The following is a 24310-nucleotide window of genomic DNA, read 5'->3' as shown; positions in this document are numbered from 1 at the left end:
GGGGAGCTCTGAGCCCTGAACTCCACAGCTCGTATCCTTCCTGTGAGAAGTGACTCAGCCCACACTGAAGCAATGTCTGGTGTCTCCACTCTAGGAAAGGATGTCTGAGTTGTGTTGAGATTTTTTGAGGAGTGCATGTTTTTTACTTACAGGAAAATTTGTGTGAAAGTATGGAACTTGTATTTCTAATGCTTTGCTTGTTCTTCTAGGCAAGGACTGTTCTAGACCTAGATGCCAGAGCCTGGAAGTTTTGCTTGAGTCTTGTCGTTTCATGTGTGGAGCTGATGGACATGAGAAAGAGCCAAATGAAGGTAAATAATCTTTTTAAGATCCTTTCTAGTTTTAAAGTGTGTCAGGAGAGGCAGGTTAAAATACCTGGGTGTCCTGGGTTGTAGTTTAGGATGTATTCTATCACCATCTTCAGTTAAAGGCCCATCAATGCCTTTTGCATGACTCTTTAATGGGCCATTAAGGCTCTCTTCCATGACTCATCATCCCATTGTGAGATGCTCCGCCCATGGGGAAGAGCCAAGCATTCTCACCTGGATATAAGATAAGATTTGGGAAACTAGAAGCAGCTGTCACCCACTGGATTCCCAGAGGACCGGAGCTACCAGAACTTTCTACAAGATTTCTGTTTGAGGAAGGCCACCTCATCTGGACTGTTTCCATCACCCCGATCAGGTTGTATTCTGACTCTGTCTGTGGTTTTTCTTTTTGTATTTATTTTATTTTATTCTATTTTATTTTCCTTTTCTTCTCATTAAATTTTATTTCTGACTTAGAGCCTCTTACTTGGTTTGTTTTCAAAACCACAACACTGGGAAAGCTTTCTACTCTCATGAGCCCTTTGTCCCTCTGTCATATGCCTAGTATTTCCATTTCAAATCTATAATTTTCTCTTGGGAGACAAATACTCTTTTCAAATGGGTATGAAGTGCTCAATAATGTAACAAACCCTTTTGTCATTGGCTAGATAAGATCCAGCTCTTTCTTCCTTTCTTCTTTTACTCCTTTCTGATTGCTGTAGAGGTTCCAGCACAGCCCCAGGACTCTTCTCCTCCCTTCCCAGCTGTGGGCAGTGTGTGCCAACGTGAGCAGATGAGCCTGTGGGCTCTGGCCACCCCTGTCTGAGCCTGGCCCAAGCTGATTTTCTGGACAGCTGCTGGGTTTGCCTTTCTTGTGGATGTATTCTCCTGCCTTAGTGTTGTTTCCTTGTGCCCAGAGCAGAGGCAATTGAGCACTAGTGTGCCCTTGATCCTATCTGAGGTTCCCTTGGGCAGCCCAAGTGGCAGCCCAAAGCCGCAGCCAGGTGAAGGAGGGGTGGGTTTGGGTGTTCTCAGCCTCTTTGTTCAGTTTTGCCATGATGGGCAGATCTCCTTCCTGGCCGTGGTTAAGCCATTTCCCATCCCACTGCAGTCTGTGACACGGCTGATGTGCCCAGAGCCCCTGTGAGGTGCCGTGGCACAGATGGAACTGGATAAATTGTGAGATCCTTCCCAAGCCAAGCTACAGTGTGAGTCTAGAACATGTGTGAAGGTGTAATTTTTCTTCATATAATTAACACCAGCATCATCATAATTTTTTTAAAATTTTTACTTTTATTATAACTATTTACTACTACTTATTCTTCTATTTCTTCTTTTTCTTCTTTACCTATTCTGATGGCTTTCCCTACTTCGGCTGCTTCTTCATCTTCTTCACTGTCTTCTTTTTATCCTTATTCTAATTTTCTAATTCTATTTATTTTTGGGCTCTATTAGGCAGGTCTGTAGGATTTTTGGTGTAAAGGGGTTTTTTTAGGGAGGTTTTTTATTGTTTGTTTATTGGGGTTTTTTTGCGGGAAATTTCTTTTTTATTTTCGGGTGGATTTTTTTTTTCCTCATTTTTGTTTTTCTTTTGGGGTTTTTTTGGTAAGTTTTTTTTTGGGTGGGTTTTTTTTTGTTGTGTTTTTTTTTTTGGTTTTTGTTTTTTTTTTTTTTTTTTTTTTTTTTGTTTTGTTTTGTTTTGGATTTGTTCTTGGTTTTTTTATGGGGTTTTTTGTTCTTGAGGTTTTTTAGGGGGGATATTTTTTTTTCCCCTACTACTATTTTTACCATTCCTGTTACTGTTTGGGCAGGGTTGGTGTGTGCAGCCCTGCCCTGTGCAGCGGGGCCCTGCCCAGCCCTAGTCCTGTGCCCGCGGGTTCCGGCAGGGGAAGCAGAAGAGGCTGCGCAGCGCCCGCAGCGCCCGCCGCAGCCAGGACAGACGCTTCTTGCGGGGGGCCCGCTGCTGCCTGAGGCTGCCGGCCTCTGCCACCTCCTCCTGGAAGGCACCAGAGGCCGTGTGTCCTCTGAGGGCCAGGGCCTCCACGTGGGGAGGCGAGACACCGAGCAGCCCCCAGAAGCGCCGCTCAGGTGCTCTGTCCTCAACCCAAGCCTGCCGAGGGATGGGCACGAGGAATCCTCCTCCTGCCAAGCCTGCCAGTCTTCGCTCTCTGTCTTCCTCCTCACAGAGCTCCAGGACGCTGATTTCGTCCCATTCGTCGTCTTCGCGCACCAAGGCCTTGTCCCAGATGCTCTGATCCCAGCTGTACTGCAGGAGGTCTTGCTCACCGTCGCTTTCCCAGTTCGACTGCACAGAGGGTCTCCTTCCAACAGAGTCTTCCTGCTGGGAAAGCTCCTGCCCAATGGACTGCTCCCAATCCGACACCTCTCGGTAAGTGCTGACATCTCCTTGGGACAGCTGATGGTCACTATCATCTTCCCAGTCAGAGAGACTGTGGGAGATACCAGCTTGTCCCTGGGAAGGGCTTTGCTCTGGGAATAGTTCCCAGTCTGAAGCTTCTTCATAGCTCCCAACATCACCATGGGACAGCTCATCTTCATCGAATTCATCCCAGTCGGAGAGCATGTTATAGATCTCAGATTCTTCTTGGGAGATGGCCTCTCCAAGGAAAGATTCTCCCTGGGACCCTTCTTGGTAGGTGGTGGTTTCTGATGGGGACCTGTCCTTGTCAATGCAGGCTTCCACTGCATTGTAGGAGTTGGTTTCTTCTGGGGAGTACTGCAGCTCAATGCAGGGTTCTCCTTTATTGTAGGTGTTGGCATCTCCCTGGGTGTTCTCCTGCTGAATGCAGGCTTCCTCTCCATTGTAGCTGTTGGTTTCTTCTGTGGAGTTCTCCTGCTCATTGCAGGCTTCTTCTTCATTGTAGGTGTTGGATTCTTCTGGTGAGAGCTCCTGCTCAATGCAGGCTTCCACTTCATTGTGGCTGTTGGTTTCTTCTATGGATTTCTCCAGCTTAATGCAGGCTTCAACTTGGTTGTAAGTTTTGGTTTCTTCTGGGGAGTTTTCCTGCTCAATGCAGGCTTCAACTTCATTGTAGCTGTAGGTTTCTTCTAGTGAGAGCTCCTGCTCAATGCAGGCTTCTTCTTTTTTGTAGGTCTTGATCTCTTCTGGGGAGTTCTCCTTCCCAATGCAGGCTTCTCCTTCATTGTAGCTGTTGGTGTTTTCTGGGAAGTTTTCCTGCTCAACACAGGCTTCCACTTCATTGCAGGTGTTGGCTTCTTCTGGTGACAGCTCCTGCTCAATGCAGGCTTCTCCTTCTTTGTAGCTGTTGGCTTTTTCCGGGGAGTTCTCCTCCTCAATGCAGGCTTCCACTTCATTGTAGCTGTTGGTTTCTTCTGGGGTGTTCACCTGCTCAATGCAGGCTTCCTCTTCATTCTGGCTGTTGGCTTCTCCTGGAATGTTTTCCTGCCCAGTGCAGGCTTCCACTTTATTGTTGCTTTTGGCTTCTTCTGGGGATTTCTCCTGCCCAATGCAGGCTTCTGCTTCATTGTAGCTGTTACCATCTTCTGGGGAGTTCTCCTGCTCAATGCAGGCTTCCACTTCGTTGTAGCTATTGGCTTCTTCTGGTGGCAGCTCCTGCTGAATGCAGGCTTCCGGTTCATTCTGGGTGTTGGCTTCTTCTGAGGAGTTCTCCTGCTCAATGCAGGCTTCCACCTCATTGTAGCTGTTGGTTTCTTCTGGGGAGTTCTCCTGCTCAATGCAGGCTTCCACTTCGCTGTTGCTGTTGCCTTCTTCTAGGGAATTCTCCTGCTCAATGCAGGCTTCTTGTTCATTGTAGGTGTTGGCTTCTCTCGGTGACAGCTCCTGCTCAATGCAGGCTTCTCCATCATTGTAGCTGTTAGTTTCTTCTGGGGTTGTCTCTTGCTCAGGACAGGCTTTGCCTGCATTGTAGAGCTTTCCTTCTTCTTGTGACAGCTCCTGCTCAATGCAGGCTTCTACTTCATTGTAGCTGTTGCCTTCTTCTGGGGTGTTCTCCTGCCCAATGCAGGCTTCCCCTGGGGCCCCATCTTTGTAGCTGTGGGTTTCTTCTGAGGCCAGTTCCGGCTCAATGCAGGCTTCCACTTCATTGTAGATGTTAGCTCCTTCTGGGGATTTCTCCTGCTCAATGAATTTTTTCCCTTCATTGTAGCTGGTGGTTTCTTCTGGTGAGTTCTCCTGCTCCATGCAGGCTTCCACTTCGCTGTAGCTGTTGTCTACTTCTGGGGAGTTCTCCTGCTCAATGAAACCTTCTTCTTCATTGTAGCTGTTGGTTACTTCTCGGGACTTCTCCTGCTCAATGTAGGCATGCCCTTCATTTTCGCTGCTGGTTATTTCTGGGGAGTTTTCCTGCTGAGCGAGTTCTTCCCCTTCATTGTAGATGTTGGTGTCTTCTGGGGAGTTCTTCTCAATGCAGGCTTCCACTTCATTGTAGCTGTTGGTTTCTTCTGAGGAGTTCTCCTGCTCAATGCAGGCTTCTGATTCATGGTATCTGTTGGTTTCTTCTGGTGAATGTTCCTGCTCAATGCAGGCTTCCGTTTTGTTGTAGCTATTGCCTTCATCTGGTGGCTGCTCCTGCTCAATGCAGGCTTCCTGTTCATTGTGGGTGTTGGCTTCTTCTGGGGAGTTCTCCTGCTCAATGCAGGCTTCCCCTTCATTGTAAGTGTTGCTTTCTTCTGGTGACAGCTCCTGCTCAATGCAGGCTTCCTCTTCATTCTGGGTGTTGTCTTCTTCTGGGTAGTTTTCCTGCTCAATGCAGGCTTCCTCTTGGGACCCTTCATGGTATTTGCTGATTTTTCCTTGAGGTAGCTCAGTCCCTTCATTATCTTTGCCCTGAGGATCCTCAAGATCCCCAGCCAAGGCCCCCTTCTCGCCCTCTTCCTCTGACAGAACTGATGCCCTGTCTGCCTCTTCCTGCTGTTCTCTGGGCTCCTGGGCACCCGGTGGGCTGGGCGAGGGGCTCGGGGGGCAGCAGGGGCTGTGCAGGGCAGAGGTTGGACTGTCTTCCCTTTCTACTGCTGCTGCTGCTTCCAGTTCTGGAGCTGAGCTCTGCTCCAGGGCCCCCTGTTCCTCTGGCTGCTGGACCTCAAGCACAGCCTGGAGCAGCTGCTCAGAGCTGGCGGCCCCAGCTGAGCCCAGCAGAGCCTGGCAGCAGCCTGGGGGGCTGCGTGGGGCAGGGTCTGGTGTCTGTGTCCCTGCCCATGGCACCTCCTCACTGCCAGCTGGAGAACCTGGTGCCATTCCCACCTCAGCAGCCAGAGGCTCTGGGGGCTCCTCCACCTCCTCAGCAGCTCCAGCTGCAGCAGCAGCAGCTGCCAGCTCATCCTCTGTGGGACTCCCTGGGGCAGGAGAGGAGCTGGGCAGCTCACAGGCTGCCTCTCCTTCCCCCTGGGTGCCCACGCTGCTGGGAGAGCCAGGCCCCTGCTGCCCACCACCCTGGGCCTCCTCATCCTTCTCTGGGCTCATGGGGTTATCAGAGATCTTGTACCTGACTCTTTGGCCCTCCTGGGACGGCTCCTGGCCGCTGACACTCTCTTCCCTTTGGGACAGCTGTTGGTCACTGCTGTCTCTTTCCCATGGGGCCAGCTTTTGGAGACTGTAATCTTTTCCTTGGCCTACCTCTTCACTGCTGATGTCTCCCATCTGGGTAGCCTCTGGCTCTCTCTCGTCTCCTTCCTGTCGGGACATGTGCAGATGGCTTTGCACATCTTCTTCTGAAGGAGAGAGTTCCTGATATCCCTCTCTTTCCCGCTGGGACAGCTCTTGGTATGTCAGATCTTCTTCCCGCTGGGACACTTGCTGGTATGTGTCACCCTCTCCATCCCACTGGGTGAGCTCCTGGACAGTCTCACCTTCTTCCCAGTGCTCCATCTCCAGCTCCTGCTGTCTGCCATCTCCGCACTGGGCTCTCTCACCGACTTCCCACCGCTGCCACTCTTGGTGTCTCAGGGGCGCGCGTGGGGAGTCTTCTTGGATCACGGCCTCTTGTCGCTGGTAAATCTCTTCGGCTTTCATCTCTCCCAGGAGGCAGAGCTCTTGGCTGGTAAGGTCTCTCCTCTGGGTGAGCTCTTGATCCATGTCGCAGTCCAAGTGTTCCTCCATGTGGGCAAAGGGCCCCTCCTCAGGGCCCGGCAGGGGCAGGCCGGAGCCGCCCCTGCCCACAGCCGCTGCCCGCCGAGGCCTGGTGTGCTGGGCGGCTGGGCACGGGCTGGGCGCCTGGGAGTCGGCCTTCACCTGCTCCTCCTCCGAGTCTGCTCCTCTGCAACGCAGAAGGGGGTCCCAGGAGCTGCTTCCTGCTGGGCAAGTGGCTCTCCGGGGACTGGGCGACGCAGGGCCCCGCGCCCCTTATATAGCCCTGAGGGCCCCGCCATGTCACAAAGGGCCCGGGCCCCACAACGTTCCACAGCGCCCAGGGCGCCGGCGGAACGCTGCCGTGTCACCGAGGGCCACGGCACCCCTGCAGCAGCCCGACCCACGGGAATGGCACTCAGCAGCCCCCAGAGTGGGGGGCCTCTGGCCCCTTGTCACCATCTGGTTATTGAAATGGTGCAAAATGCCTCTGCCTGACTTGGGGTGCAAATGAGAGTGTGTGCCAAAGTCAATAGACTGTGTTTAATGTAACAAGAAATGAGAGACTGAGGGACAAACAGTAAAGAGAAGGGGTAGAGAAAGAAAGTAGCCGAGAGAGATTGAGTAGAATGCCTCCTGTCAGGGTCCGCAAACATGTGCAGGGAACCTGATGGTTCATTTTTGGATCTCAGAGTGCAAAAGCCACAGCGGGGGACAACTCAGTGTATAAAACAAAAAATGCACCTTTATTTAGTGCCACCAAAATGCGATAGTGGGGCGAGAATGTAGGGAATATTAAGAAAAATAGAAAAGAGGGTAAGGGGATTATATCTTCCAACGTGGAGGGACAAGTCCTCGAGGCCGAGATGCCCACAGACACGATCTTCTCCAGTGGAGTGATCACGAAATTGAGCAGGGGTCTCCAGGGTTTTTTAGGTTGGTCAAAGTGGACCAAAGCTCTGGGCCACACAAAGCGAGTGGCCCAGAGCCAAAACCAGAGCCACCTCTCTTGAGGCAAAGCGAGGGGCCCAGAGCCAAAGCCCTTTTCTGTGTGCCTGTTCAGGTCAGCCTGCATTTACATGACCATTGTCAGCTGCACATGTGGCATTGCCTTTAAAGAACATGCATTGTCAGCTGTAGTTGCATGACACTGGCTTATTTCAGTGCAAAGTTGGAGGACACAACCCAGAAAATATGTTGTCATTGAAATGCAAGGTGAACTTCAGTGTAGTGTAATTAAAACTTAGGATGAATGTGGTAACACATATTCCCAGTCTGCTGAAAAACCAAGGAAACATACTGTCTGCAGTGGGTACTGCAGGGGGCTTGGGGAGGGATGGCTTGTTCTTGTTTGGTGTATATTGGCTTTCTACAAATTCTGATCTGAACTGAGACATTGAGGACACGGTGGGCAACTGGGATTTGGACATATCTGCAGAGCAGCAAACAGAAGAGATCCCCGGGGTAATGCAGAGCAGGGTGTGGAGCCTGGTGTTGGCTGGAGATTGGGGTCGGAGGAGTTCTGTTCCTGGCAGATGCAGCCAGGGTCAAGGCACAGACAGCCCTGAGACCCTGCACTGCAGCTCAGTGACAAGGCTGGTGCCTTCCCCTGTTAATGAGGTGTTCATGGAGCTTCCTAGGGGAGCTCTGAGCCCCTGAACTCCACAGCTCTATCCTTCCTGTGAGAAGTGACTCAGCCCACACTGAAGCAATGTCTGGTGCCTCCACTCTAGGAAAGGATGTCCGAATTTTGTTGAAACTTTTTGAGGAGTACATGGTATTTTTTCTTTATTGAAGGTTTGTGTGGAAGTATGGAACTTGTATTTCCAGATGCTTTTCTTGTGCTTCTAGGCAAGGTCTGTTCTAGACCTAGATGCCAGAGTCTGGAAGTTTTGCTTGAGTCTTCTCGTTTCATGTGTGGAGCTGATGGACATGAGAAAGAGCCAAAGGAAGGTAAATAATCTTTTTGAGATCCTTTCTGCTTTTCAAAGTCTGTCAGGAGAGGCAGGTTAAAAAATCTGGGAAAGCTTTCTTCTCCCATGAGCCCTTTTTCCCTCTGTCATATGCCTTGTATTTCCATTTCAAATCTATAATTTTCTCTTGGGAACCAAATACTCTATTCAAATGGGTATGAAGCGCTCAACAACGTAACAAATTCTTCTGTAATTTGCTGTATAAGATCCAGCTCTTTCTTCCTTTCTTCTTTTACACCTTACTCCTTTCTGATTGCTGTAGTGGTTCCAGCACAGCCTCAGGACTCTTCTCCTCCCTTCCCAGCTGTGGGCAGTGTGTGCCAACGTGACCAGATGAGCCTGTGGCCTCTGGCCTCCCCTGCCTGAGCCTGGCCCAAGCTGATTTTCAGGACAGCTGCTGGGTTTGCCTTTCTTGTGGATGTATTCTCCTGCCTTAGTGTTGTTTCCTTGTGCCCAGAGCAGAGGCAATTGAGCACTAGTGTCCCCTTGATCCTATCTGAGGTTCCCTTGGGCAGCCCAAGTGGCAGCCCAAAGCCGCAGCCAGGTGAAGGAGGGGTGGGTTTGGGTGTTCTCAGCCTCTTTGTTCAGTTTTGCCATGATGGGCAGATCTCCTTCCTGGCCGTGGTTAAGCCATTTCCCATCCCACTGCAGTCTGTGACACGGCTGATGTGCCCAGAGCCCCTGTGAGGTGCCGTGGCACAGATGGAACTGGATAAATTGTGAGATCCTTCCCAACCCAAGCTACAGTGTGACACTAGAACATGTGTGAAGGTGTATTTTAACTTGATATAATTGATACCACCATCACCATTATTTTTTAACATTTTTATTTTATTAAAACTATTTACTCCGGCTGCTACTTGTTCTTCTATTTCTTCTATTTCTTCTTTTGGTTCTTTTCCTAGTATGATGGCTTTCCCTACTACTACCATTTCTTCATTTTCTTCGTTGTCTTCTTCTTATCTTTATTCTAATTTTCTAATTCTATTTATTTCAGTGTGCCGTTTAGCAGGGTCTGTAGGATTTTTGGTGTAAAGTATTTTTTAAGGGGGGGTATTCTGTTTTGTTTTTTTTTTTTACTGGAATTTTCTTTTTATATTTGGGTGTTTCCGGGTTTATTTCCATTCTTGGGTGATTTTTAATGATTTTATTTTGTTTGTTTTGTTTTATATTATGGGTTTTTTGATTTTTTCTTTGTTGGTTTGTTTTTTGTTTTTTTTCTGATTTTTGTTCTTGTTTGGGGGTTTTTTTTGGTTTTTTTTTTTTGTTTTTTTTGTTTTTTGTTTTTTGTTGTTTTTTTTTTTTTTTTTTTTTTACCCACTACTATTTTTACGATACCTGTTACTGTTTGGGCAGGGTTGGTGTGTGCAGCCCTGCCCTGTGCAGCGGGGCCCTGCCCAGCCCTAGTCCTGTGCCCGCGGCTTCCGGCAGGGGAAGCAGAAGAGGCTGCGCAGCGCCCGCAGCGCCCGCCGCAGCCAGGACAGACGCTTCTTGCGGGGGGCCCGCTGCTGCCTGAGGCTGCCGGCCTCTGCCACCTCCTCCTGGAAGGCACCAGAGGCCGTGTGTCCTCTGAGGGCCAGGGCTTCCACGTGGGGAGGCGAGACACCGAGCAGCCCCCAGAAGCGCCGCTCAGGTGCTCTGTCCTCAACCCAAGCCTGCCGAGGGATGGGCACGAGGAATCCTCCTCCTGCCAAGCCTGCCAGTCTTCGCTCTCTGTCTTCCTCCTCACAGAGCTCCAGGACGCTGATTTCATCCCATTCGTCGTCTTCGCGCACCAAGGCCTTGTCCCAGATGCTCTGATCCCAGCTGTACTGCAGGAGGTCTTGCTCACCGTCGCTTTCCCAGTTCGACTGCACAGAGGGTCTCCTTCCAACAGAGTCTTCCTGCTGGGAAACCTCCCGCCCAATGGACTGCTCCCAATCCGACACCTCTGTGTAACTGCTGACATCTCCGTGGGACAGCTGATGGTCGCTATCATCTTCCCAGTCAGAGAGACTGTGGGAGATACCAGCTTGTCCCTGGGAAGGGCTTTGCTCAGGGAATAGTTCCCAGTCTGAAGCTTCTTCATAGCTCCCAACATCGCCATGGGACCGCTCTTCTTCATCGAATTCATCCCAGTCGGAGAGCATGTTATAGATCTCAGATTCTTCTTGGGAGATGGCCTCTCCAAGGAAAGATTCCCCTTGGGACTCGTCTTGGTACGCGGTGGTTTCTGATGGGGACCTGTCCTTCTCAATGCTGGCTTCCACTGCATTGTAGATGTTGCTTTCTTCTGGGGAATACTGCAGCTCAATGCAGACTTCTCCTTCATAATAGCTGTTGGCTTTTTCTGGGGAATTTTTCAGCTCAATGCAGGCTTCCACATCAATGTAGGTGTTGGTTTCTTCGGGTGACAGCACGTGCTCAATGCAGGCTTCTCCCTCATTGAAGGTGATGGTTTCTTCTGGGGTGTTCTCCTGCTCAATGCAGGATTCTCCATTATTGTAGCTGCTGGTTACTTCTGGTGACGACTCTTGCTCAATGCAGGCTTCTACTTCATTGTAGCTGTTTTCTTCTTCTGTGGAGTTCTCGTTTTCAATGCAGACTTCCACTTGGTTGTAGCTGTTGGCTTCTTTTGGTGACATCTGCTGCTCAAAGCAGGCCTCCCCTTCACTGTAGATGTTGGTTTCTTCTTTGGAGTTTTCCTCCTCAATGCACTCTTCCTCTTCAGTGTATGTGTCTGCTTTTTCTGGAGAGAGCTCCTGCTCAATGCAGGCTCCTTCTTCATTGCAGGTGTTGGCTTTTTCTGGGAAGTTCTCCTGCTCAATGCAGGCTTCCACTTCATTGTAGCTGTTTGTTTTCTCAGGGGATTTCTCCTGCTCAATGCAGGCTTCTTCTTTATTGTAGCTGTTGGCTTCTTCTGGTGACAGCTCCTGCTCAATGCAGGCTTGTCCTTCATTGTCGCTGCTGGTTTCTTCTGGGGAGTACTGTTCAATGCAGGCTTCCTCTTCATTGTAGTTGCTGTTTTCTTCTGGGGATTTCTCCTTTTCAATGCAGGCTTCCACTTCATTGTTGCTGTTGGTTTTCTCAGGGGGTTTCTCCTGTGCAATGCAGGCTTCCTCCGCATTCTGGGTGTTGGGCTCTTCTGTGGAGTTCTCCTGCTCAATGCAGGCTTCCTCTTCATTGTAGGTTTTCGCTTCTTCTGGTGACAGCTCCTGCTCAAGTCCGGCTTCCACTTCATTGTAGATGTTGCTTTCTTCTGGTGAGTTTTCCTGCTCAATGCAGGCTTCGTCTTCCTTCTGGGTGTTGTCTTCTTCAGTGGACTTTTCCTGCTCAGCGCAGGCTTGTCCTTCTTCGTAGCTGTTGGTTTCTTCTGGGGAGTTCTCCTGCTCATTGCGGGCTTCCTGTTCATTGTAGGTTTTGGTGTCTTCTTGTGACAGCTCCTGCTCAATGCAGGCTTCCACTTCATTATAGCTTTCGGCATCTTCTAGGGATTTCTCCTGCCCAATGCAGGCTTCTGCTTCTTTGTAGTTGTTCGTTTGTTCTTTGGAGTTCTCCTCCTCAATGCAGGCTTCTCCTTCATTGTAGCTGTTGGTTTCATCTGGGGAGTTCTCCTTCTCAATGCAGGCTTCTTTTTCTTTGTAGCTGTTGGTTTTTTCTAGTGACTGCTCCTGCTCAATGCAGGCTTCCTGTTCGTTCTGGGTGTTGGCCCCTTCTGGGGAGTTTTCCTGCTCAATGCAGGCATCAACTTCATTGTAGGTGTTGTCTTCTTCTGGTGTCAGCTCCTCCTTAATGCAGGATTCCCCTTCATTGTAGCTGTTTGCTTCGTCTGCGGATTTCTCCTTCTCAATGCAGGCTTCTGCTTCATTGTAGAGGCTGGTTTCTTCTGGTGACGTCTGCTGCTCAATGCAGGCTTCCACTTCATTGTAGCTGCTGGTTTCTTCTGGGGAGTTTTCCTGCTCAATGCAGGCTTCTATTTCTTCGTAGCTGTTGGTTTCTTCTGGTGACTGCTCCTGCTCAATGCAGGCCTCCCCTTGATTGTAGCTATTGGCTTCTTCTTGTGGCTGCTCCTGCAGAATGCAGGCTTCCTGTTTATTCTGGGTGTTGGCTTCTTCTGGGGAGTTCTCCTGCTCAATGCAGGCTTCTTTTTCTTTGTAGCTGTTGTTTATTTCTGATGACTGCTCCTGCTCAATGCAGGCTTCCACTTCGTTGTAGCTGTTGCTTTCTTCTGATGACAATTCCTGCTCAATGCAGGCTTCATCTTCATTCTGAGTGTTGGCTTCTTCTGGGGAGTTTTCCTGCTCAGTGCAGGGTTCCACATCATTGTAACTGTTGGTTTCTTCTGGTGACAGCTTCTGCTTAATGCAGGCTTCTCCTTCACTATAGCTGTTGACTTTTTCTGGTGGCAGCTCCTGCTCAATGCAGGCTTCTCCTTCTTCGTAGCTGTTGTTTTCTTCCGGGGAGTTCTCCTTCTCAATGCAGGCTTCTACTTCATTGTACCTCTTGGCTCCTTCTGGGGAGTTCTCCTGCTCAATGCAGGCTTCCTTTTCATTGTAGCTTTTGGCTTCTGGGGATTTCTCCTGCTCAATGCAGGCTTCTGCTTCATTGTAGCTGTTAGTTTCTTCTGGGGAGTTCTCCTGGTCAGGGCAGGCTTCACCTGCCTTGTAGATTTTGGCTTCTTCTTTTAACAGCTCCTGCTCAATGCAGGCTTCCCCTTCATTGTAGCTGTTGTCTTCTTCTGGGGAGTTTTCTTGATCAATGCAGGCTTCCACATCATTGTAGCTCTTGGTTTCTTCTACGGATTTCTCCTGCTCAATGCAGGCTTCAACTTGGTTGTAGGTGTTGGTTTCTTCTGTGGGGTTCTCTTGCTCAGTGCAGTTTTTTACTTCATTGTAGCTGTTGGTTTCTTCTGAGGAGTTCTGCTCAATGCAGGCTTCCACTTGGTTGTAGCTGGTGGTTTCTTCTGGTGACTGCTCCTGCTCAACGTAGGCTTCTCCTTCATCGTAGCTGTTGGTTGCTTCTGTGGAGTTCTCCTGCTTATTGCAGGCTTCCAGTTCATTGTAGCTGTTGGCTTCTTCTGGTGACAGCTCATGCTCAATGCAGGCTTCCACTTCATTGAAGCTGTTGGTGTCTTCTGGTGACTGCTCCTGCTCAGTGCAGGCTTCCATTTCATTGTAGCTGTTGGTTTCTTCTGGGGTGTTCCCTTGCTCAATACAGGCTTCTACTTCGTTGACACTATTGGCTTCTTCTGGTGACACCTCCTGCTCAATGCAGGCTGCCACTACATTCTGGGTTTTTGATTCTTCTAGGGAGTTTTCCTGCTCAATGCAGAGTTCCCCTTCACTGTCGCTGTTGGTTTGTTCTGGGGAGATCCCCTGCTCAATGCAGGCTTTTATTTCATTGTAGCTGTTGCCTCCCTCTGGGGAGTTCGCCTGCTCAGTGCTGGCTTCCTCTTCGGACCCTACATGGTATTTTTTCATTTTTCCTTGAGGTAGCTGAATTACTTCCTTATCTTTGCTGTGAAGATCCTCAAGGTCCCCAGCCAAGGCCCCCTTCTCGCCCTCTTCCTCTGATAGAACTGATGCCCTGTCTGCCTCTTCCTGCTGTTCTCTGGGCTCCTGGGCTCCCGGTGGACTGGGCGAGGGGCTGGGGGGGCAGCAGGGGCTGTGCAGGGCAGAGGTTGGACTCTCTTCCCTTTCTACTGCTGCTGCTGCTTCCAGTTCTGGAGCCGTGCTCTGCTCCAGGGCCCCCTGTTCCTCTGGCTGCTGGACCTCAAGCACAGCCTGGAGCAGCTGCTCAGAGCTGGTGGCCCCAGCTGAGCCCAGCAGAGCCTGGCAGCAGCCTGGGGGGCTGCGTGGGGCAGGGACTGGTGTCTGTGTCCCCGCCCATGGCACCTCCTCACTGCCAGCTGGAGAACCTGGTGCCATTCCCACCTCAGCAGCCAGAGGCTCTGGGGGCTCCTCCACCTCCTCAGCAGCTCCAGCTGCAGCAGCAGCAGCTGCCAGCTCATCCTCTGTGGGACTCCCTGGGGCAGGAGAGGAGCTGGGCAGCTCACAGGCTGCCTCTCCTTCCCCCTGGGTGCCCACGCTGCTGGGAGAGCCAGGCCCCTGCTGCCCACCACCCTGGGCCTCCTCATCCTTCTCTGGGCTCATGGGGTTATCAGAGATCTTGTACCTGACTCTTTGGCCCTCCTGGGATGGCTCCTGGCCGCTGACACTCTCTTCCCTTTGGGACAGCTGTTGGTCACTGCTGTCTCTTTCCCATGGGGCCAGCTTTTGGAGACTGTAATCTTTTCCTTGGCCTACCTCTTCACTGCTGATGTCTCCCATCTGGGTAGACTCTGGCTCTCTCTCGTCTCCTTCCCGTCGGGACATGTGCAGATGGCTTTGCACATCTTCTTCCAAAGGAGAGAGTTCCTGATATCCCTCTCCTTCCCGCTGGGACAGCTCTTGGTATGTCAGATCTTCTTCCCGCTGGGACACTTGCTGGCACGTGTCACCCTCTCCATCCCACTGGGTGAGCTCCTGGACAGTGTCACCTTCTTCCCAGTGCTCCATCTCCAGCTGCTGCTGTCTGCCATCTCCGCACTGGGCTCTGTCACCGACTTCCCACCGCTGCCACTCTTGGTGTCTCAGGGGCGCGCGTGGGGAGTCTTCTTGGATCACGGCCTCTTGTCGCTGGTTAATCTCTTGGGCTGTCATCTCTTCCCGGAGGCAGAGCTCTTGGCTGGTAAGGTCTCTCCTCTGGGTGAGCTCTTGATCCATGTCGCAGTCCAAGTGTTCCTCCATGTGGGCAAAGGGCCCCTCCTCAGGGCCCGGCAGGGGCAGGCCGGAGCCGCCCCTGCCCACAGCCGCTGCCCGCCGAGGCCTGGTGTGCTGGGCGGCTGGGCACGGGCTGGGCGCCTGGGAGTCGGCCTTCACCTGCTCCTCCTCCGAGTCTGCTCCTCTGCAACGCAGAAGGGGGTCCCAGGAGCTGCTTCCTGCTGGGCAAGTGGCTCTCCGGGGACTGGGTGACGCAGGGCCCCGCGCCCCTTATATAGCCCTGAGGGCCCCGCCATGTCACAAAGGGCCCGGGCCCCACAACGTTCCACAGCGCCCAGGGCGCCGGCGGAACGCTGCCGTGTCACCGAGGGCCACGGCACCCCTGCAGCAGCCCGACCCACGGGAATGGCACTCAGCAGCCCCCAGAGTGGGGGGCCTCTGGCCCCTTGTCACCATCTGGTTATTGAAATGGTGCAAAATGCCTCTGCCTGACTTGGGGTGCAAATGAGAGTGTGTGCCAAAGTCAATAGACTGTGTTTAATGTAAGAAGAAATGAGAGACAGAGGGACAAACAGTAAAGAGAAGGGGTAGAGAAAGAGAGTAGCCGAGAGAGATTGAGTAGAATGCCTCCTGTCCGGGTCCGCAAACATGTGCAGGGAACCTGATTGTTCATTTTTGGATCTCAGAGCGCAAAAGCCACAGCGGGGGACAACTCAGTATATAAAACAAAATATGCACCTTCATTTAGTGCCGCCAAAATGCGATAGCGGGGAGAGAATGTAGAGAATATTAAGAAAAATAGAAAAGAGGGTAAGGGGATTATATCTTCCAACGTGGAGGGACAAGTCCTCGAGACCGAGATGCCCACAGACACGATCTTCTCCAGTGGGGTGATCACGAAATTGAGCAGGGGTCTCCAGGGTTTTTTAGGTTGGTCAAAGTGGACCAAAGCGAGTGGCCCAGAGCCAAAACCAGAGCCACCTCTCTTGAGGCAAAGTGAGGGGCCCAGAGCCAAAGCCCTTTTCTGTGTGCCTGTTCAGGTCAGCCTGCATTTACATGACCATTGTCAGCTGCACATGTAGCATTGCCTTTAAAGAACTTGCATTGTGAGCTGTAGTTGTATGAGCATCGTGAGCATTGTAGTTGCATGACACTGGCCTATTTCATTGCAAAGCTAAAAGACACAACCCAGAAAATATGTTGTCATTGAAATGCAAGGTGAACTTCAGTGTAGTGTAATTAAAACTTAGGATGAATGTGGTAACACATATTCCCATTCTGCCGAAAACCAAGGAAACATAGGGTCTGCAGTGGGTACTGCAGGGGGCATGGGGAGGAATGGCTTGTTCTTGTTTGGTGTATATTGGCTTTCTACAAATTCTGATCTGAACTGAGACATCGAGAACACAGTGGGTAACTGGGATTTGGACATATATGCAGAGCAGCAAACAGAAGAGATCCCCGGGGTAATGCAGAGCAGGGTGTGGAGCCTGGTGTTAGCTGGAGATTGGGGTCGGAGGAGTTCTGTCCCTGGCAGATGCAGCCAGGGTCAAGGCACAGACAGCCCTGAGACCCTGCACTGCAGCTCAGTGACAAGGCTGGTGCCTTCCCCTGTTAATGAGGTGTTTATGGAGCCTCCTAGGGGAGCTCTGAGCCCCTGAACTCCACAGCTCTATCCTTCCTGTGAGAAGTGACTCAGTCCACACTGAAGCAATGTCTGGTGTCTCCACTCTAGGAAAGGATGTCTGAGTTTTGTTGAGATTTTTTGAGGAGTACATGGTATTTCTTCTTTATTGAAGATTTGTGTGGAAGTAGGGAACTTGTATTTCCAGATGCTTTTCTTGTGCTTCTAGGCAAGGTCTGTTCTAGACCTAGATGCCAGAGCCTGGAAGTTTTGCTTGAGTCTTCTCGTTTCATGTGTGGAGCTGATGGACGTGAGAAAGAGCCAAATGAAGGTAAATAATCTTTTTGAGATCCTTTCTGCTTTTCAAAGCCTGTCAGGAGAAGCAGGTTAAAAAATCTGGGAAAGCTTTCTTCTCCCATGAGCCCTTTGTCCCTCTGTCATATGCCTTGTGTTTCCATTTGAAATCTACCATTTTTCTCTTGGGAGCCAAATACTCTTTTCAAATGGGTATGGAGTGGTCAATAACGTAACAAATTCATTTGTAATTTGCTATATAAGATCCAGCTTTTTCTGCCTTTATTCTTTTAAACCTTACTCCTTTCTGATTGCTGTGGATGTTCCAGCACAGCCCCAGGACTCTTCTCCTCCCTTCCCAGCTGTGGGCAGTGTGTGCCAACGTGACCAGATGAGCCTGTGGCCTCTGGCCTCCCCTGCCTGAGCCTGGCCCAAGCTGATTTTCAGGACAGCTGCTGGGTTTGCGTTTCTTGTGGATGTATTCTCCTGCCTTAGTGTTGTTTCCTTGTGCCCAGAGCAGAGGCAATTGAGCACTAGTGTCCCCTTGATCCTATCTGAGGTTCCCTTGGGCAGCCCAAGTGGCAGCCCAAAGCTGAAGGCAGGTGAAGGAGGGGTGGGTTTGGGTGTTCTCAGCCTCTTTGTTCAGTTTTTCCATGATGGGCAGATCTCCTTCCTGGCAGTGGTTAAGCCATTTCCCATCCCACTGCAGTCTGTGACAGGGCTGATGTGCCCAGAGCCCCTGTGAGGTGCCGTGGCACAGATGGAAGTGGATAAATTGTGAGATCCTTCCCAAGCCAAGCTACAGTGTGACACTAGAACATGTGTGAAGGTGTATTTTAACTTGATATAATTAATACCATCATCACCACAATTTTTTAAAATTTTTACTTTTATTATAAGTATTTGCTACTACTACTACTTATTCTTCTATTTCTTCTTTTTCTTCTTTTCCTATTGTGATGGCTTACCCTACTTCTACTGCTTCTTCATCTTCTTCATTGTCTTCTTCTTATCCTTATTCTAATTTTCTAATTCTATTTATTTTTGTGCTCTATTTGGCGGGTCTGTAGTATTTTTGGTGTAAAGGGGGTTTTTTAGGGAGGTTTTTTATTGTTTGTTTATTGTTATTTTTTTTGCTGGAAATTTCTTTTTTATTTTCGGGTGGGTTTTTTTTCCTCATTTTTGTTTTTGTTTTGGGTTTTTTTTGGTGGTTTTTTTTGGTGTTTTTTTTTTTTTTTGGTTTTCTTTTTTTTATCGTTGTTGTTGTTATGTTTTTTTTTGGTTTTGGATTTGGTTTTGGTTTTTTTAAGGGGTTTTTTGTTCTGTAGGTTTTATTCGGGGGGATAGTTTTTTTTCCCCTTCTACTATTTTTACGATACCTGTTACAGTTTGGGCAGGGTTGGTGTGTGCAGCCCTGCCCTGTGCAGCGGGGCCCTGCCCAGCCCTAGTCCTGTGCCCGCGGGTTCCGGCAGGGGAAGCAGAAGAGGCTGCGCAGCGCCCGCAGCGCCCGCCGCAGCCGGGACAGACGCTTCTTGCGGGGGGCCCGCTGCTGCCTGAGGCTGCCGGCCTCTGCCACCTCCTCCTGGAAGGCACCAGAGGCCGTGTGTCCTCTGAGGGCCAGGGCTTCCACGTGGGGAGGCGAGACACCGAGCAGCCCCCAGAAGCGCCGCTCAGGTGCTCTGTCCTCAACCCAAGCCTGCCGAGGGATGGGCACGAGGAATCCTCCTCCTGCCAAGCCTGCCAGTCTTCGCTCTCTGTCTTCCTCCTCACAGAGCTCCAGGACGCTGATTTCGTCCCATTCGTCGTCTTCGCGCACCAAGGCCTTGTCCCAGATGCTCTGATCCCAGCTGTACTGCAGGAGGTCTTGCTCGCCGTCGCTTTCCCAGTTCGACTGCACAGAGGGTCTCCTTCCAACAGAGTCTTCCTGCTGGGAAAGCTCCTGCCCAATGGACTGCTCCCAATCCGACACCTCTCGGTAAGTGCTGACATCTCCTTGGGACAGCTGATGGTCGCTATCATCTTCCCAGTCAGAGAGACTGTGGGAGATACCAGCTTGTCCCTGGGAAGGGCTTTGCTCAGGGTATAGTTCCCAGTCTGAAGCTTCTTCATAGCTCCCAACATCACCATGGGACAGCTCTTCTTCATCGAATTCATCCCAGTCGGAGAGCATGTTATAGATCTCAGATTCTTCTTGGGAGATGGCCTCTCCAAGGAAAGATTCTCCTTGGGACCCGTCTTGGTTGGTGGTGGTTTCTGATGGGGACCTGTCCTCAATGCAGGCTGCTCCTTTATTGTAGCTGTTGGTTTCTTCTGTTGAGTTCTCCTGCTCATTGCAGGCTTCTTCTTCATTGTAGGTGTTGGATTCTTCTGGTGAGAGCTCCTGCTCAATGCAGGCTTCCTCTTCATTGTAGCTGTTGGTTTCTTCTATGGATTTCTCCAGCTCAATGCAGGCTTCAACTTGGTTGTAAGTTTTGGTTTCTTCTGGGGAGTTCTGCTGCTCAATGCAGGCTTCTCCTTCGTTGTAGCTGTTGGTGTTTTCTGGGGAGTTTTCCTGCTCAATGCAGTCTTCCTCTTCATTGAAGGTGTTGGCTTTTTCGGGGGAGTTCTCTTGCTCCATGTAGGCTTCCACTTCATTCCAGCTGTTTGCTTCTTCTGGGGATTTCTCATTCTCAATGCAGGCTTCTCCTTCTTTGTAGCTCTTGGTTTCTTCTGGTGACATATCCTGCTCAATGCAGGCCTCCCATTCATTGTAGCTGTTGGTTTCTTCTGTGGAGTTCTCCTGCTCAATGTAGGCTTCTGCTTCATTGTGGCTGTTGGCTTCTTCTGCTGACAGTTCCTGCTCAATGCAGGCTTCCACTTCATTCTGGGTTTTGGCTACTTCTGGGGAAATTTCCTGCTCAATGGAGGCTTCCCCTTCATTGTAGCCTTTGGTTTCTTGTACGAAGTTTTCCTGCCCAATGTAGTCTTCTCCTTCTTTGTAGCTGTTGCCTTCTTCTGGGGAGTTTTCCGGCTCAATGCAGGCTTCCATTTCATTGCCGCTGTTGGTTTCTTCTGGGGAGTTCTCAGGCTCAATGCATGCTTCTTTTTCTTTGTAGCTGTTGGTTTTTTCTTGTGACATCTCCTGCTCAATGCAGGCTTCTCCTTCGTTGTATCTGTTTTTTTCTTCTGGGGAGTTCTCTTGCCCAATGCAGGCTTCAACTTCATTATACATGTTGATTTCTTCTGGTGAAAGCGCCTGCTCAATTTAGGCTGCTTCTTCTTTGCTGCTCTTGGTCTCTTCTGGGGATTTCTCCTGCTCAATGCAGGCTTCCTCTTCATTCTGGGTGTTGGCTTTTTTGGCGGAGTTCTCTTGCTCTATGCAGTCTTCTACTTCATTGCAGGTGTTGGCTTCTGGTGACAGCTCCTGCTCAATGCAGGCTTCTCCTTCTTTGTAGCTGCTGGCTTTTTCCGGGGAGTTCTCCTCCTCAATGCAGGCTTCTGCTTCATTGTAGCTGTTGGTTTCTGCTGGGGTGTTCACCTGCTCAATGCAGGCTTCTGCTTCATTGTAGATGTTACCTTCTTCTGGGGATTTCTCCTGCTCAATGCAGTCTTCCACTTCACTGTAGCTGTTGGTTTCTTCTGGGGAGTTCTGCTCAATGCAGGCTTCCACTTCGTTGTAGCTATTGGCTTCTTCTGGTGGCAGCTCCTGCTGAATGCAGGCTTCCTGTTCATTCTGGGTGTTGGCTTTTTCTGAGGAGTTCTCCTGCTCAATGCAGGCTTCCACCTCATTGTAGCTGTTGGTTTCTTCCGGGGAGTTCTCCTGCTCAATGCAGGCTTCCACTTCGCTGTTGCTGTTGCCTTCTTCTAGGGAATTCTCCTGCTCAATGCAGGCTTCCTGTTCATTGTAAGTGTTGGTATCTTCTGGGGTTTTCTCCTGCTCAATGCAGGCTTCCTCTTCATTCTGGGTGTTTGCTTTTTCGCAGGAGTTTTCCTGCTCAGTGCCGGCTTCAACTTCGTGGTAGCTGTTGTCTTCTTCTGGTGTCAGCTCTTGCGTAATGAAGGATTCCCCTTCAATGTAGCTCTTTGCTTCTTCTTTGGATTTCTCTTTCTCAATGCAGGCTTCTGCTTCATTGTAGCTGGTGGTTTCTTCTGGTGACACCTCTTGCTCAATGCTGGTTTGCTCTTCATTGTAACTGTTGGTTTCTTCTGGGGAGTTCTGCCCAATGCAGGCTTCCAGTTCATTGTAGCTGCTGGATTCTTCTGGGGATTTCTCCTGCTCAGTGAATTCCTCCCCTTCATTGTAGCTGTTGGTTTCTTCTGGTGACTGCTCCTGCTCAGTGCAGGCTTCCATTTCATTGTAGCTGTTGGTTTCTTCTGGGGTGTTCTCTTGCTCAATACAGGCTTCTACTTCATTGTCACTATTGGCTTCTTCTGTTGACACCTCCTGCTCAATGCAGGCTTCCACTACATTCTGGTTGTTCGATTCTTCTAGGGAGTTTTCCTGCGCAATGCAGGCTTCCTGTTCATTGTCGCTGTTGTTTTCTTCTGGGGAGATCCCCTGCTCAATGCAGGTTTTTCCTTCATTGTAGCTGTTGGTTTCTTCTGGGGATTTCTCCTGCTCAATGCAGGCTTTTACTTCATTGTAGCTGTTTCCTCCCTCTGGGGAGTTCGCCTGCTCAATGCTGGCTTCCTCTTCGGACCCTTCATGGTATTTGTTGAATTTTCCTTGAGATAGCTGAATCTCTTCATTATCTTTGCCGTGACTATCGTCAAGGTCCCCAGCCAAGGCCCCCTTCTCGCCCTCTTCCTCTGACAGAACTGATGCCCTGTCTGCCTCTTCCTGCTGTTCACTGGGCTCCTGGGCTCCCGCTGGGCTGGGCGTGGGGCTGGGGGGGCAGCAGGGGCTGTGCAGGGCAGAGGTTGGACTCTCTTCCCTTTCTACTGCAGCTGCTGCTTCCAGTTCTGGAGCTGAGCTCTGCTCCAGGGCCCCCTGTTCCTCTGGCTGCTGGACCTCAAGCACAGCCTGGAGCAGCTGCTCAGAGCTGGTGGCCCCAGCTGAGCCCAGCAGAGGTTGGCAGCAGCCTGGGGGGCTGCGTGGGGCAGGGACTGATGTCTGTGTCCCTGCCCATGGCACCTCCTCACTGCCAGCTGGAGAACCTGGTGCCATTCCCACCTCAGCAGCCAGAGGCTCTGGGGGCTCCTCCACCTCCTCAGCAGCTCCAGCTGCAGCAGCAGCAGCTGCCAGCTCATCCTCTGTGGGACTCCCTGGGGCAGGAGAGGAGCTGGGCAGCTCACAGGCTGCCTCTCCTTCCCCCTGGGTGCCCACGCTGCTGGGAGAGCCAGGCCCCTGCTGCCCACCACCCTGGGCCTCCTCATCCTTCTCTGGGCTCATGGGCTTATCAGAGATCTTGTACCTGACTCTTTGGCCCTCCTGGGACGGCTCCTGGCCGCTGACACTCTCTTCCCTTTGGGACAGCTGTTGGTCACTGCTGTCTATTTCCCATGGGGCCAGCTTTTGGAGACTGTAATCTTTTCCTTGGCCTACCTCCTCACTGCTGATGTCTCCCATCTGGGTAGCCTCTGGCTCTCTCTCGTCTCCTTCCCGTCGGTACGTGTGCAGATGGCTTTGCAAATCTTCTTCCAAAGGAGAGAGTTCCAGATATCCCTCTCCTTCCCGCTGGGTCTGCTCTTGGTATGTCAGATCTTCTTCCCGCTGGGACACTTGCTGGTATGTGTCACCTTCTCCATCCCACTGGGTGAGCTCCTGGACAGTCTCACCTACTTCCCAGTGCTCCATCTCCAGCTGCTGCTGTCTGCCATCTCCGCACTGGGCTCTCTCACCGACTCCCCACCGCTGCCACTCTTGGTGTCTCAGGGGCGCGCGTGGGGAGTCTTCTTGGATCATGGCCTCTTGTCGCTGGTAAATCTCTTGGGCTGTCATCTCTTCCCGGAGGCAGAGCTCTTGGCTGGTAAGGTCTCTCCTCTGGGTGAGCTCTTGATCCATGTCGCAGTCCAAGTGTTCCTCCATGTGGGCAAAGGGCCCCTCCTCAGGGCCCGGCAGGGGCAGGCCGGAGCCGCCCCTGCCCACAGCCGCTGCCCGCCGAGGCCTGGTGTGCTGGGCGGCTGGGCACGGGCTGGGCGCCTGGGAGTCGGCCTTCACCTGCTCCTCCTCCGAGTCTGCTCCTCTGCAACGCAGAAGGGGGTCCCAGGAGCTGCTTCCTGCTGGGCAAGTGGCTCTCCGGGGACTGGGCGACGCAGGGCCCCGCGCCCCTTATATAGCCCTGAGGGCCCCGCCATGTCACAAAGGGCCCGGGCCCCACAACGTTCCACAGCGCCCAGGGCGCCGGCGGAACGCTGCCGTGTCACCGAGGGCCACGGCACCCCTGCAGCAGCCCGACCCACGGGAATGGCACTCAGCAGCCCCCAGAGTGGGGGGCCTCTGGCCCCTTGTCACCATCTGGTTATTGAAATGGTGCAAAATGCCTCTGCCCGAATCGGGGTGCAAATGAGAGCGTGTGCCAAAGTCAATAGACTGTGGTTAATGTAACAAGAAATGAGAGACAGAGGGACAAACAGTAAAGAGAAGGGGTAGATAAAGAATGTAGCCGAGAGAGATTGAGTAGAATGCCTCCTGTCAGGGTCCGCAAACATGTGCAGGGAACCTGATGGTTCATTTTTGGATCTCAGAGTGCAAAAGTCACAGCGGGGGACAACTCAGTTTATAAAACAAAAAATGCACCTTTATTTAGTGCCACCAAAATGCGATAGCGGGGAGAGAATGTAGGGAATATTAAGAAAAATAGAAAAGAGGGTAAGGGGATTATAACTTCAAATGTGGAGGGACGAGTCCTAAGGCCGAGATGCCCACAGACACGATCTTCTCCAGTGGGGTGTGCACAAAACTGCGCAGGGGTCTCCAGGGTTTTTTAGGTTGTTCAAGGCGGGGACCAAAGTGAGTGGCACAAAGCAAGAGCAGGAGCCACCTGTGTTGAGGCAAAGCAAGGGGCCAAGAGCAAAAGCAGGAGCCACCTGTGTTGAGGCAAAGCGAGGGGCCCAGAGCCAAAGCCCTTTTCTGTGTGCCTGTTCAGGTCAGCCTGCATTTACATGACCATTGTCAGCTGCACATGTAGCATTGCCTTTAAAGAACATGCATTGTGAGCTGTAGTTGCATGACACTGGCTTATTTCAGTGCAAAGCTAAAAGACACAACCCAGAAAATATGTTGTCATTGAAATGCAAGGTGAACTTCAGTGTAGTGTAATTAAAACTTAGGATGAATGTGGTAACACATATTCCCAGTCTGCTGAAAAACCAATTAAGCATAGGGT

The 24310-nt window shown here is 51.1% G+C and overlaps 2 protein-coding genes across 2 annotated transcripts; both read right to left on the bottom strand.

The window, feature by feature from the left end:
• Window positions 1–9748: 9748 nt before the first annotated feature.
• On the bottom strand, window positions 9749–16149 carry LOC136375028 (enolase-phosphatase E1-like). Its single transcript, XM_066340382.1, has 2 exons — window positions 16142–16149; window positions 9749–15269 (listed from the first exon to the last, which is right to left on the bottom strand). Exons 1-2 carry the CDS (start codon window positions 16147–16149, stop codon window positions 9749–9751), a joined length of 5529 nt encoding a protein of 1842 aa, XP_066196479.1.
• A 4098-nt stretch (window positions 16150–20247) lies between these two features.
• Window positions 20248–24094, bottom strand: LOC136375027 (enolase-phosphatase E1-like). The gene is made up of 3 exons (XM_066340381.1): window positions 24087–24094; window positions 22125–23167; window positions 20248–21851 (listed from the first exon to the last, which is right to left on the bottom strand). Exons 1-3 carry the CDS (start codon window positions 24092–24094, stop codon window positions 20248–20250), a joined length of 2655 nt encoding a protein of 884 aa, XP_066196478.1.
• Window positions 24095–24310: the final 216 nt, after the last annotated feature.

Source organism: Sylvia atricapilla, unplaced genomic scaffold (genome assembly GCF_009819655.1).
Source record: "Sylvia atricapilla isolate bSylAtr1 unplaced genomic scaffold, bSylAtr1.pri scaffold_75_arrow_ctg1, whole genome shotgun sequence".
Classification (NCBI taxonomy): Eukaryota; Metazoa; Chordata; class Aves; order Passeriformes; family Sylviidae; genus Sylvia; species Sylvia atricapilla.
This window is presented reverse-complemented; position numbering and strand designations above follow the sequence as displayed.